This window comes from Poecilia reticulata, linkage group LG17 (assembly GCF_000633615.1).
Source record: "Poecilia reticulata strain Guanapo linkage group LG17, Guppy_female_1.0+MT, whole genome shotgun sequence".
NCBI classification, from domain to species: domain Eukaryota; kingdom Metazoa; phylum Chordata; class Actinopteri; order Cyprinodontiformes; family Poeciliidae; genus Poecilia; species Poecilia reticulata.
The window spans coordinates 25,602,937-25,618,308 of NC_024347.1; the positions used below are offsets into that span (position 1 = coordinate 25,602,937).

Genomic DNA, 15,372 nt, shown 5'->3' on the forward strand with positions numbered 1-15,372 from the left:
CTGCTGGACTTCACTGTTGATATCTCAGGRTGACACTGATTTGGAGGAAAAAAATGGGTGACTTTGAAAACTGGAAGATGAGAAAAAGCTGTTGTAGACAAATTAATCCGAGTTTAAGGCATAGAACCTTAAACTCAGTTCTATGGATCAATGAAATGTTGCACAAACAGTGCAAAATGGCAACAGAAAGTAAGATAGCTCTATGTGCTTCAAGGGAGGTAAAATAGGAGATTTGTACCAAGTGCTGCGATGGCTGATGGCGGAGTCAGATCGCCATCAGCCATGGAGTTTGTCCTGTAATCGGTAGGTTGCCTGTCCAAGCCCCGGCTCTGTCTGCCTGATGGTCTCGGTGTAAAATCTTGCTTCTACCAAGGCAGCTGTAGTTTGCTGCCTTCAGTGCGTGAATGTGAGTGTGATTGAGAATAGCTGATTCTCAATCACACTCATTGTAAAGCGCCTTTGAGTGCTCAGGAAAGCGCCATATAAGTCTGATGTCATTTTATTTCCATTTAAGGTCATTTCCTTAAATGGAAAGAACCTTCATAGGCAAAAGCCTACTTTAAGATTTTGCACCATGACATACAAAAAGTGTTGTTTTTCTTTTAAAGAAAAGCAAGATTTGAAGAACAGATTCATTTTCATGTTTTAAAAGTAGAACTTTTTCAAGTGAGCACAAACCTTTGAGTGGTTGGATTCATAAAGGTTACCTCATAGAAAATATGAGTTTTTTATTACATACAACTTTGGAGAAAATTTTGACATGCAATTTGATTAAATTTCCAACCTTTAAAGTAAGTTGAATTGCGTAAGTCTGTATGCATAAGACAAGCTATAGCAAATTATGAAAGCACTCGTAAATGGGTAATTTACCAACCTTTACTTTATAAGAGTAGTTTTTTAGAATCTAGCTGAGTTTAAAATAGAATCTATTACGGCTGTGTCCCATCCAGTGCTGAGCTTGGTACCTATTTGTGGAAGTATTTACACTTGTAGTTTACATCATCTCTTTATTTGGATTACAGTCTTTATTTAGCCTCTGTGGTTACTTTTTAAATAGCTCTCAATCTCGTCCCCATTTGCTCCTTCCAGGAGCTGTGGGTGTCTAACTAATGAGCTTACAGAAGCTACTGCTTTACCTGTTTGGACTGAATAGACTGCAAGGAACATTTAGCTAAGGAAATCAGGTTAAAAGGTGCATAAATGTATTCATCGGGTACCTGAAAATTAGGCTTAGGCTGCCATAAGCAGCTAGTAAGTAAACACACATAAAAAGCACATGGGAAGCAGATCATGAGGGGTTTTTATATATATAAGGTGAACTGAACTAGATTAAATTTGAGAGAACACTTTATATCTTCTAAATCTAGAACAATTATCTTGTGGCATTTTTGAAAACTGTCCTATTAGTCAATTGGATTGTTTTTGCTTCATCCTTCATCAAAAAGTATTTATTTGTACAGAAAAACTCATAAAAAGTTTAAGAACAAGCCTTACCACGTGGATCTTTTTTGTTGGTGAAAACAAGGATCAAATCCTGTGTAAAAATGTATTTCTTTCTTTATTTATTTTTTGCCCAGATTGCTTCCCCTCTCCCCTGAGGCCCCACCTTTGACCTGTTTCTATCTGTCTTGGGAGGAAGCTGATGTATTTTCCACTCCTATAACCCTGCAAATAAATAAAGCTTTATGGTTGAGTGCCCTCAGTTGCTCCCATCCAACTTTATATCTCTACTAATTCCAAGAGAAATACAGTTTATACAGAGGAATCATATTTTTTGATAGATGATCTTCAACAAAATGTGGTCATTACTGTGAAGGCGCTTGCTATTTTGATGCATAGCTATCCTTATCGAGCGGCCTGGAAATTTAAATGAGATTTAAATTTTTCATGTACCTCCAAATGGCTGGGGCTGCTTATGTCTTGATTTCACTATGTGAGCTATGTACAAGCCTCAGTAGAGTTAGTACAGTGTAATTTCTATCACGTCCTTTCATCTTAGTCATAGAAACGTTGTAGATGACTTGATTCTCTAGGGCCCTTCTTGAGCACCTGTAGTAGTAATTAATCACGTAATTTATCATTAGAAGAAGGTATGGAGGAGATTTAAGATGTTGCATTAATCCATTAATCTGGAATTGAAATTAAATGTTTGCTAAGTGGATAAACTAAATTGTCCTGCAGACAATCAGAGCTGCAGGTTGTTATTGTTTAGGCCTACCCAACCATCCATCATGGTCGCTGACAAAGCTTTTAGCTGTTAACACTTTCCACTTTATTTCCCACGTGCTTGAGTTGACTCATGCTTTATCTTGACTCTGTAACAAATGCAGCAAATTGTTATGAATTATCTTTGAATATCTTCTCTAGTCTCAACTTTTTAGCCAATTTACTGGCATAAAATACGCAGATAACAAAAAAAAGAGTGCTCAGACATTTAACTGCGTAGTTTTTTTCTCTTGTTTTTGTTTCATAAAAGTGTTTCACTCATCATTTGCAGATTTATTCAGAGTACTGGCTGATATTTTGTTTTAGAGTCTATATGTCTCTCAGTAAAGCTGCATTTTATCCTGCTGTTTAATTCACCGTGGAAGTTTTAGTTTTGCAAGTCAGGACTTCTATCAGTACTATCTGATTTAAATACCATTTAGATTATTCTAAACATATATTATGTATCTAATTTGTTAGGCAACCAATAGCAACTAACTTCTAACTTAAACAAATGTATTTTCTTGAATAAACTGTAGAAGATATACAAATAAAATAACTACCTGCTATGAAATCCTGTTTCCTCAAACTGCACACGTGTTGTACCATACAAACACCTAGATGTGAAGGTTTTCACACACATCTAGGTGAATGTATTCAGGCAGGGTCAACCCGAGTACACATATTTCAGATAGAGCAACCAGTTTATCAGTGTATACAAAAACAATTATTTCAGATACAGGACAGAAAGAGTGGCAATAGACCCAAGAGAATTTCACTTRCACTGACCTAGGCTGGAAAAAGTGAATGTGTTTAGTAAGGGTTTCCTTTGACCTTTTTTTTAAGGCTCTGGTAAATGTGTTGCAATATGCAAACATAAGATAAAAAAGGAAATGTTTTGCAATGTGTTGCTGCTAAATAAACTTCATAACTGCCAGATATGAAAAGTTATCTTGAATCTTCAGGGTGAAGGCTTTGTTATATAAAATCACATCAGTTTGAATTGTGAACTGCAATGATTCTTTGTGTTTATTACTTGGAAAAACATCATAGAGGTGCATCTCAGTAAGTAATTAATTTTAGTGGTATGTTTCAAGTGTTTATTCTTGTAAAACTTGATGACTGTGCTTCTGTCTTCTCTGAATTCAGAATATTGCTGAAGACAAAACACAAAAGAGGTTTGATCACAACATTATGTGGAAGGTAAATAAATAATGTTAACAGAGAGGAAAATATGTGGTGGGAAAAGTTGCACATGCAATAGGGATAACAGTAATGATGAGRGGATTGTGAAGGCCCTTCATAAGTTTGGGACGGTAGAGAAAAATTGTGGACTGCAGCTGTAGTCGGTAACTGCAACCTTGAGAGGGATGTTGGGCAAAATCCAGATAAGAATTTGGGGGAGCTTCATGCAGAGTGAACTGAAGCTGGACTGAGTACATCAAGATGCTCCTCCCCATAAGGGAGGGTAAATGCAGGCCAGCAGCCAAATAAAAATCCTACACATGGACCACAAATGTCACCTTCTCGTTTCAAGCCTCTCGAACCAGAGACTGTACTGTTGCTCAGTTTTAAAAAAAATCCTCTTTTCAAATAAAGAGGCTGAAGGAGCAGTGGAGAAACACATAACCCTTTGAAAGTCAGAGTGAAGTTTCCACAGTCAGTAATGATTTAGGGTGCAATGTCATCTCCTGGTGTTGGTTTGCTGTGTTTTATGAAGTCCAAAGTCAGAGTAAGCTTGTGCCTTTAGAGAGCTTGAGGCCTGCCTCTGCTGACAAGCTTTATAAAGATGGTGACCAGACCAAACAATGCTATTAAACCAACCAGAACTTCTTTAGCACAACTTCAGAGCTTGTGGCTGAACACTTTTGTACCACAACAAGGCAGTAATTTATGCAAAAGGAGATCAAACCTATTATAAAGTGCTTATACTTTACAGTACAATGAGCTAATTTCAGCAATTCAACATTGCTGTTTTAAATGTAGTTTTTTAAAATCATTTCTTTATTTTCTTTTTTTTAATTCAATTGCTGACATCTATTAACTTGTCATCGAAATTCAAATTTATTGTGATACAACAGTGAAAGTCGTTGACAAATGAATGTATAATGTTCTTGTAAATGCAACAGAAAGCCAATGCTAAGTATAGCTTTACCAGTGCGTAACGTTCATGCGAGGTTGCCACCTTGCTTTGTCTTTATGCCTTTTGCTCAATACTTAAAAACTTTTTAAAGCTCCCACATGAGAAAATTATTAATACTTAAAGGGGACATACCATTCCGAATCCACTTTTTTTTTCTTTTTTTTTTTTTTAGTGTTTAGATATGTTTTGTGTACTTTTACTCTGTAGGAGTGCAAAAAAAACCCCAAAAAACATTTATTCTCTCTGGGTGTTCTGTAGATATCTTTATATTCTTTTTTTGTTATATTCTTTAGTCTATGTTAATTTTTCTCTATTTGCTACAACGTTATGGCTATGACGTCATCGCATTTGCAACGAACCTTCTAAACAATGTCATCACTTCCGGTTTTGTGAACCCGCCATTTTTTTCCCACCTCGCCGCGATTTTGTACTGCAAGATCAGTTATTCCGAAGTTGCAAGTAAACAAGTTGTAGCGTGTGTTAACACACAAGATTTCTTACATTGCACCCTGGCGTCAGGTTCAATTTTCAATTTTAATTTTCTTGGGAATGTACCCACGTCACCTGGGAAAGTCCGTTTTTGGAGCACTTAAGAACCACTGCTTCAGCAACCTCTCAGAGGGATTTTCTGAAAGACTTCGTCTGATTGATTGAGGCGTCTGTTTCTTCTCTCTCTACTAAAACAAGGCACACGGCAAAGCGGTAAGTTCCAAATAACACCGAAATGACAACAGAGCTTATTTTAGACATGGATATTTTTGTCTTAATAATGACGTCTTGGCCGTTGGTTTAATAGTAGCATTGAGCTGTGTGCTTCTGTTAGCCCTGTGTGCTAGCTTTTAGCTGCCTCCTTGAGGATATGACTGTACTGCATGTTTTGGAATTATTTGGCTTTGTTTTTGTCTTGGGTAACACATGCAAATGCATGCAGCGACATTCTTGACAAAATCAACTCCTTAATTATATCAAGGTTGTGTACTTCATTCAAATTGTGGTAGCATTAATATTTTAATAAGTACCTGGAATTTACGGACACTACAGCTAAACGACACTCCATGTTTCTCCGTCCATATTTGGTATGGATGGAGAAAGTGTAAACACAGTATGAATAGATGCTAATAACCATTGGATGTTTTATTAAAGTTGCAGGGGGGCGGATTGGCTGTTTAATTGATTCCTGAAAGCTCTCCTAAATACTTTCAGAGGAGAAACTGTAAATCACCATACCACCATAAATTTCATTAGGCCAAGCAGGAGGTCTGATTACGCTGCAGCATTATCCCTCATGTACTGACGATGAATTCATTTGAATGCGTGATTCTGCTGGTTCGTTGTCCATTGTTGACATCTCTAATGAATAAAAGGTTTCTCTGCAGGTAGATAATTGTATAGCTTCCATCAAACTACAAATATGTCCGAACGGGGTGGAGTGGAACACTCTGTGACCTAGAGGGGGGCGGGGCTTGAAATGTCTCGTTCATATATAAAAATACCCCAAAACAAAACAAACAAACAAACAAAAAAGAAAAACCGCATCGAAACATGTTGATCTAAAACGAGCCTCGGAAAAGGGCTAAATGACATGTCTGTAGAGCTACAACAACCAGCAATTCAGACCAAAGCATTGCAGTTCTACTTTATATAGACCAGGGTGGATGATTTACATGTAAAAAGGAAGGATTAAAAAGCATGACATATCCACTTTAAAATTGTAAATACACTATTCTTCTCTGAATATACTGTACACTATCTTCGTTAACATAAAGTTTGCAAAAATGATTTTTCAGGGATTTTAAGAAATTGTTAAAATCTGTTATTGCTTCTAATAACTTTCGTCACTGTGCAGTGAGCTGAAAAAAAGTAGTCCTAATAGGCATGTGGGTGGCTTAGGAAGCATTAAGTGTAGTCTCTGTCCATCCATTTATTGCAACAAGTAAATCCGGGGTCATAGGATTCCTAAGCCACAGTATCTTCAGGAGTAAAATTTTTSAAACAGCAATCTCTGTTTTGAGATTGCTGCCAATCTCAAAACAGCCTATAGGCAAGAGGTGGGGTCCCTCCCTGACCGACCACTACTCCATCATAGGGCAACAGAAAGACAGACGTCCATCCACACACACTCTGACCTCAGAGTCACTTAAAGAGATAAGTTAACCCAGAAAGCATTCTTTTAGGCTTTTACAGAACCAAGCAAACTAAAACTTGGTTGAAAAGATTCCAAATGATACCTGCTAACGACTGTAATTTCAAACCGTCCTCCTGCCTCTAAAAGCACATTTTTCTAACATTTAAGTGAAAGGCAGGGAGCAGTTTACTATTTTCTTCTATTCCACTCGTAAAATCTGCTTTTCACATACAGTTTTGAGTTCATTATTTAAGATTATGTTGCTAAGGTTAAAACAGCAGACCACTGGCGTCAGACAAACCCCATTTTCCTGGGATGGAAGGAAAATTGATCTTAGGATTCAGATTTCCCTTTACCAATCACATTTTGAGGGAAACAGTTTTGTTATGTTTTTTCCAAATGGCCACTTATGGGCATGAATTAATTGTTCATATGCACTTTTGTTGGATAATTTCTCAAACACATACATTTTCTCGTCATTTGAAACATAAAATGCCACATTTGGAGCAAAAAGCTACTTCTGCCAAACAGTCTGTGGAAAAGAAGGCCTGTTTCCAAAATTATACTACTTTTCAAGAGATCAGTCTAATATTACAATTTTAATGTTAGGGTGTCATGTGGGCTACATTTTTATACTTAATTTATTAAAGTCAATTGGAAAATTGACTTTTATCAAACAGAAGAGATTTCTTTCACTCTGCTTTTCTCTCTTTACCTGCTAATTTATGCCATTTTTAGTTTTTGTGCCAAAAGTCTAACCGTGCTTGGTGTCATAAATTTACATACAGATGGTATATTACATTAGGTGTGTGAGGTAGAAATGTGTGCAGCTTGAAGTCAGATGTTAAGCTGCTGCTATGGTTTTCTTCCCTAAGCGGATATGTCATTTCTGCTCACAACTTGAAATCCCCTCGGGCTGGAATACCTTCACAAAAAGACAATAAACACTCTGCTATAAAGGGGATACGAAAGGAGAAAGAAACTGAGGGTAGAGAGAAAGTGACGTGGATCAGTGCACCTTTGTGAACATCACTAGACTCATGGCACTCAGGCAAGCCGCTCCCCTCTGTCCTCTTACAGGACCCATCTCAGCAGATAAAAGCGATCGCTCTTTGAGGTGTCCCTTGGCATTATTCCCGCATCCTACATCAAGTAATTGAAAGACCTGAGAGTAGTGTGGGGGCTTGGAGAGATATGGAAAAGATCAAAGGTGACTAATTAAGTTGTGCTCACATTTACAAGTTTTATACAAGACAAGAGTAAAAAAAAAACATGCTTGTTTATGTGGAAGGTTAGCCTGGTAAAAAGCCGCCCGCTTGTACTACGCTATTTGGGCCTGGGCTCTTGGCTATTGAGAAACGACTGCTTTTCTGAGGCGTGAACTGTGTTGAAGTTTAAAATTTTTACCCAATTGCTAGCATTTGTCTGTGACGTATGTAGTTGCACCAATTYGATGCTATGAAGTTTACCCGAAATTGCCTGCGCTGTAAATCACCTCCACAGCAAAGAAAAAAACAATCTGAACAAAGTAGCTGCTGTTAGTGTTAATTCAAGGTGTGAAAGTATGACCAACACAGACTGAACGCTTTGCTCATTTCCTCCACTGCATAGCTAAAGCTACAGGCAGACTATGATTAAAGCAGCATAGAAAAACAACTTTCTCGTTCAAAACTTTTCCTTCTGGTCCTGCAGAAAATCAACTGGAGGGAATCTAAGTGAAGAGGGGAAAGCCCAGACTGTGCTGTATGTGAGAATTTATTTGGRTGAAATTGCACAGGAAGGCAATGTCCAGGCTAGTGGAAAGTGGTGCCGCTCAGAATATTACATACATTCATAGTATCGATCGGCCACGGATCATAATTGGCCGATTTCCGTGAAAAAGTGTATGATCGGTGATCACCGATCACGGTCTCTTGTTGCCGATACCGATCACCTGCTTCTCATTTCGTAGCCTGCCTGTGCAGCTGGTCTCCTCTTTCCTTCACACTGCGCAAACGCGCAGCAACAAATMCTAAACGATGTGGAACTATAAYGCACTGAGTGACTGGGGAAGTTTGCGTGTTGCAGCGGAAAATTGAAGCACGTGGGGTGAAGCACGTCAAAATGCATCAACACAACGGATCTAATATGGCATAAAAACAATGGCATACTTGAGGAGTTTGGCTACATCGAGGCTCACTGCAGTAAAAAAGACATATGGAGGATCAGACAGCAGGTAAAGCAACGCACAGCTACAAACACTCACCCGGATTAGCATGACGGTCAGAAAGCTAAACAAATAACCCGCAAAATTATTTAAGTCTTCGAGCTGCGATGTAAGACKCTGGTTCTGCTCTCATTGTTGAACCGCTGCTACGCGCTACAGGTAGTAATATTTCACAGATGGAGCACCGCTTCTGCTCCACCTGGTAGTGACTCTCACACCGAACCTCTGCTTAAAGCTGCAGCATCTAACTTAAAAAAATACATTTTACATACGTATTAAAACTTTCGCTGTCCTAACATGAGACAGATAATCTCWGAAAAAATAATCGATCTCCTCTGCCTCCTCCCTTTTCTGCATAATTACTCCGCTCAGTCAGAAACAGCCACTCAGAACTAGCAGTAATCAGCTAGCCGCCATGCTATCAGGAAGTTTTCATTCAATAACTCGGGATTGTTTATTGTAATGGATCCTGTATTTGCCTTTGAATGTTAAGTTTTATACTTGAATTTTTTTGGCAATGTTGAGAGGTTTTATTTTGACTTTTTGCATTATTTAGCCTCTTCAGAGCCTTCATATTTTTCAGTCTGTTAAAGATAGTATTACCGATAGCAGTACAATTTGCACAATGCCTGTTTTTTTCTTGGAAAAAGTTATTAAAAACAAATTTTTGTCTAAATTAAGGTGAATTCAAGGTTCCTTTTTCCACATAATGTAACCGGTAGTGCTTTTGATTAAAAAAAWWAWWAWTWWKKKRWYSGKWWYSGRTGATTGATATTGKTGATCGACCCTCATGGATAATCGGAATTGGTATCGGCAGSAAAAAACCTGMTCGGCACATCTCTAATTCATAGCCATGAATCTTAAAGCAATTTGGGATTTTTACCCAGGTTTTAGGACCAGTTTCAGACAGTGGACTTATTGCAAAACAAACAACTCCACTGAATTTTAAACACAAGATCTAKCTGCACATGCTTAATTTTTTGTGATTACCTCTRAACTATAGTGTCAGAATTRTACATACATGATTAAATCAAACAACAGGATGGTAGAAACTTCAACAATATTGGCGTCTTAACATRGGTTAAGGTTTTTACACCTGCTGTTTTGCTTRTATTTCATAAGAGGCGGTGAGAGAACCAACCAACTGGCTTTAAAAAGCCCATCTAGGGACAGGTCCTTCAAAATAACTCGCGCTATAAGCACTATGATACAAGAACGGGACTGCTGTTCTATTCAGTTTGTATATGTTAATGAGAGTCTGTCCCTATCAAATGAGCCTAATAAATAAATAAATGTTTAATTTGATCGTAATATGGAATAAAATATATAAATTGTCTTGTACTTTACTCTYCCTTTTAGTGAATCAGCTTCCATTGCTAACATGTCATCATGAATACTTATATTCAAAAAACAACCTAAATTTAAACTCAGCGCCTTATCTCCCATATTGTCTCACCAAGGGAAATATTTGCATGCATGCTTTTTTAGAAAACACCATGGTGTCTGTATGTGTATTAACAAGAGGAGGAAGAGGGAATTGTATTTGACAATGTCTTATGTTTGTATTTGGTGGGATTGAATATAAGATGGTCCCACATGCACTCAATGGATCAAAGTAATCTCTGTAAAATCAGTGTCACTGCACTGTCTGCATGCTATCTAATCCCCTTTGCCATGGCTTTTAATATGTTGTAGAGCAAATGTATTATCTACGTTTTAGATGAATAGGAAAAAGATACAGAGCTAAAGATTAGAAGCAATGGCTTGTATCCCTTCAACATTGATCAACTTCTCCAGAGAGGTTTCTCTCTCTCTGCTTCAAAATCTGGAAAAAAACATGCATTGTCAAAAAATAAGGTAAAATTCTACTTGTGTTTTTAAGTCTTTTTCCAGAAAACATGTTTTATTGAGTCAAAGGTCTTGCCCTCTCATTCCTTTGTATCYCAATTCATTTTCCTCTCTCACCCCCTGTGGTTTTCTTCTGGGTGAAACCGAACATGGGTTCTCRTTATTAGTCTGGCTCCTCCCTCTCTTTGACTTGAGCTGTTTTTCCTCCCTCCCACTTATGAGGAGAGCTCGGCAGTGTGCGTTAATCCCGGATTGCACTGCCCTGCCGTCTGCATCCCGTTGTTGCTGGGAGAGCATGGCACGGCTCCAGGACCTCTGTGCTCACACCAGAGAGAAGTGAACGTAAAACAGAGAGACACAGAGAGAGAGAGTTAAAAAAAGAGAAAAAGAGCTGCAGTTGGGCTGTTTTACGACTGTCACAGCTGGTTGAGCRCTGTGCTGCACTCAGAGTTATTGAGTTTTGGCCACATACTCTCTCATCCTACAGGAGAGGAAAAGGAGAAGAATGGCAGGCAGTTTGTTGCAGTGCTGGGTGAAAATTTAAAACAAGGGAAGACTTGGTGACCTTCTGGCTTTCACAACACTTACTGCCTTCTACGCACTGCATCTACCTTTGCTCCTCATTTTTTGAAGGGATTTAACTTTTGGTTTTTGTAAAAAAAAATTTTTTTACTTCATCTCTTGCTGTCTCATCTGGAACTCTGTCTGGCATGGAGTCCCCCACCAAAGAGATCGAGGAGTTTGAAAGTACTGCTYTGAAGTACCTACAGCCGGAACAAATAGAGAAGATTTGGCTCAGGCTCCGTGGACTGTGAGTATATTCAGTTTTTAGTCTCATTTTTATCAATATGAAGTCTGAGAGCAAAAGAGCATTTRAGATAAATTTTGATTATTATTTTTATCATAGCTTGCACTAGTTTTGTATATATTAATAAAGCATGCAGAATTTGTCTAACAAAACAGATACGTTTTAGGGTGTTTTATCAGTTACAAATTTGTCCACATTGCTTTTGTTATTAGACGAGAAGGAAAAGAAAGCCCTTGAGAAAGAATAAAAGGTTGATTAAAGTAAATGTGAGCCCTTTTTTAAAAGAAATCGTARTTTTTGGTAAGCACTGTGTCAAGATTACGTCATTGGATATCATTGTTTTTTGTGGCATGAAGATATTTTCAAATCAAATGTATCTCTGTACACTTGTATGTCAGATATTCAATGGACGYCCATATAAATACTCCCTAAATGATCCAAAACATGCCTCAGCAGCACCTACCTTGTTTGTGCCTTYATCTTTAGAGCTCCCTTTAGCTTTATCTTTAATTCTAAATTATTTACAATTATATAAACAAAAATCTGTTTTGGGTCTCTGCTGCCCCTTTTTTAAATCGGATGCAAATTTGATAATTCACATGAACTTTGTAGTGTGTTGAATATGCATCTGCAGGAATTATTCTTCTACTTTGTGGTGATTTGAGATAAAACCGATACCAAAAATAGATAACTTTACCCTTTATTTCAATAACTTCCAAACTGAAGAGTGTTATTGCTAGCCCAACCTGGTACTTTGCTCACCGATTAGGGAACAATGTTATTTTGAGTTTCCACCTGTATTCCAGGATGATTAGAACATAATTAATGAGAAGATCAATGACGTAAATATGACAGGAATGAACTTATTTAGACTAAACTAAAAATGGCTTKAGGTCACTTCATCAGAGGAATAGCTAACTATTCATCAACAAAGTAATGAAAGTGCGAAGATTGGCACTGCTCATAAGCATCACTGAGCCTAACCAAAGCAAACATTTGTTCTAAGAAATCTTAATCTTCATTGGATATGGCAAMAATTTAAAATGCCTCCTTTAAATATATACTGCTGCAACTTAACTTGTTGCTTGWGACTTTCTACAGTTATTTTATGTTGAGAGAGATGAAAGAAGCCCTTGTTTCTGTTCCCACTCGCATGTACACCATGCGTCAGTTGCAAATTTTGCTATAAAATGCAAGTATAACATATTTTTCATTGACTCTAATGATTTTGRTCAAATAGAATAGTTTTGGGTCTTCTAAAAGATTCACAACCTTACAGGCACTGTTTTAACATTTAGTCCAATCAACCGTCCAATCAACTCCTCTATGGCCTTTCTCCCTGAGAAGGGAGCCAAGAAGCACTTTTCATGTAACTTAAGTGTGAATTTCCTTATTATCCATTTCTCGTTTCATCATTTTGACTCAGCAGGGGAGAGAGGGCATTGTTATGTGGAAGGTCGGCTTGTGAAAGGAAATGGCTAATATTATTATGGGAAATCTGAGAGAAATACATTTTTTCTCTTCACCACGGGTGGTGATTATGTTAATATTTAAAAACAAACAGCTGAAGCACTGAGCTCCTTTAAATCAAGACTTAAACCCCACCTGTTTAGAGTTGCCTTTAATTAAAAACAGCTGGAACATTGGTTAATATGTTTGATGTATATTTGATAATGATTATTCTTGATGATTTTGATGTTGGCATTTGACAATGTGTAATATCTGAAATAATCTGTTGCTTATTTCATAATTGGTTTTTGTCTTGTTTTATCATATAAAGCACTTTGAACTGTCTTATAACATGTACTGTACAAACAAATTTGACTTTAGAGAGAGTTGTTTGGGATTTTCACGGCTAACTCCTGTCATTTGACTTGACTGTTGCTCTCATAAGGTTTAGTTTTACGGTATTTTATTCACTCTGTGACTGGTAATAGTTTATTTCCTCATGTGAAAAGCCCAGGATGTAAGTCCCGCTGTCATCATCATCTGCCACATTAAGTTTTCCTGGATGATTTCATTGTCTCTTCAATTCGGTCCCCATCATAACCATCTGTCTTTTTGGATAATTGATGGCTAGTGAGTCAGATGAAAGCTGTGGGAGCCAGCACTTTTTTTTTTCATTATTATTAATTTTTTCTCCCCATCCAATATTAACTGTAGGATTCTTGTTGCTCAAAGGCCTCCTGTTGCATGTCAGAGACAATATTAGCCTTTAATCTCATGAAGAGAGCCAAACCCCACAAATGTTGACACTTCATGCCGCACATGTTGTGCACAGCAGGGAGAGATGAGCATTATGCAGTGTGTTTGAGTGTGGAGATCGGGGAAAGTTTCACTGCCCATATGATGATGTGAATGATAGAGAGTGGAGAGTGGTTTCAGAGTGTATTTGATGGCGTGCTTATGCGCTGCCAGCTTATCCATGGAGATTTGTTTGGCAGCTGTGTGATTTATGTGTGAGTGTTGCTATCACACCACAATCTCTGGCACAGTCTCTGGCACACCAATCATCTACAGAGAGACAGGTAGAGAATTCACTTCAGAGACTTTGATCTCAGCTCCACATTCAGTGAAGTCGTCTAAATCCTGACAATGTCTTCTCTGCATGGGATAATACACACAAATTGCACAGTTTTCTTCATTTTATTTACACTTAAAAGTCGAATAACTGTTATTTTCAGTTAATGAAAGAAAAAAGAAATGCAGAGATTACTCTAAATGGAAATCGACCCACTCTGCCTGAATTAATTGAGTTACGTATAACAATGAATTCTTTGTTTTTACTGCCTAACATGTGACTTAAACACATCAGATGTACAGTTGCATAGCATAAAATGGCCATAAGTGGTAAGCACAAGGTGTGTTGTGGTCTCAGCTGAATTGAAGTGTACACAGTTCATAGATTAGAATACCCTCAACATTTATTTTTACATATTTAATAGGCATGGGCCAGTCTGAAATTATGATTGTATAATAACTGCAGGTAAAGAGACCTTTCTCCTTCAGCTATCATAAAGCTTGCAGAGTTGGTAACTATACAGGGACGTGTGTGTGTGACACTGCAGCTGCACATGACCGATAGGATTTGACCTCTACTTTGTCGCTGAACAGACATAAAAAAACACTTGTATTGCAGTAATGTTATGATGGAGACTTTCACTGTATCTAGCATCTAGTTCAAACCTTGAAATGTAAACATGTTGAATAATTACTGCATGGGCAGTTATTTTTCCGATGGCCACAAGTGCCCATATGATGAAATGAGCAGTTTCTAATTTCTCAGCCATGTTGAAAGACACATTTTGTGGTCGTGGGAGGGATGTTAGTCTGTTTAAGAAAGGCCAATTCATTGGAATGCATCAAGCACACAAAACATCTAAGGATAAAACAGAAACTAACAAAATTGGGTTATAAAACATCCAACAGATTGTAATAAAACTAGAGAAAAAGTAGGAAACCATCATCTTTAAGGAAGAAAATCCTGGATGATTGTTATTGGCAATTACTCTGGTGAAATCAAATTGTTTTCTTATACCTGGTTAGTCATAGCTGCATTGTTGGGTCTGGTGTCATCACCATTGGCATCTGATCTCTTCATCTATATAATCATCATCATCATCAGATAGTGAAAGACTGAAGTTTTCTGGTACACCACTGTGTTGTCTTCAGACTTGGAAAAAACACAGTGGACCAACACCAGCAGAAGACTTGGCTTCACAAATCATCACTTACATTTACAGATTGTGAAACTTTGATTTTTTTTTTTATCTTCCTGATAGATTCAATTAAATTTTTTCTTAATGGAAGCATAAAACGTATAATTAACCTCCATCCACAATTATGTGCAGCTCTGGTAAAGATGTGAAAAAGTCTTAAATATTGAGAATCTTATTAGTTTAGCATTTTAAATAAAATCCTGCTGTATTATTGCCACACTTAAAATTATATTAATAAATTAACCTGGGGAATTTTCCAAACATTTATTTATTAACTTAAATAAATGTTTCACATAGTTGTGCTTCAAAATGGAAAAG

General features: G+C 37.4%; 1 protein-coding gene across 7 annotated transcripts in view; it reads left to right on the top strand.

The window, feature by feature from the left end:
* The window catches only part of pde1cb (phosphodiesterase 1C, calmodulin-dependent b), a 107,179-nt gene that overhangs the window by 32,277 nt on the left and 59,530 nt on the right, over positions 1-15,372 (top strand). For 2 of the 7 annotated variants that reach the window (XM_008434505.2, XM_017310164.1), the window contains exon 1: positions 10,638-11,338. The exons of 3 other annotated variants lie outside the window; for them this stretch is intronic. In XM_008434505.2, coding sequence (XP_008432727.1) covers positions 11,238-11,338 — 101 coding nt within the window. In that variant the 5' untranslated portion in view covers positions 10,638-11,237. Of the gene's footprint in view, positions 1-10,634; positions 11,339-15,372 lie in introns of those variants that run through there. 2 more of the 7 variants (XM_017310163.1, XM_008434504.2) reach the window with 2 other exon arrangements.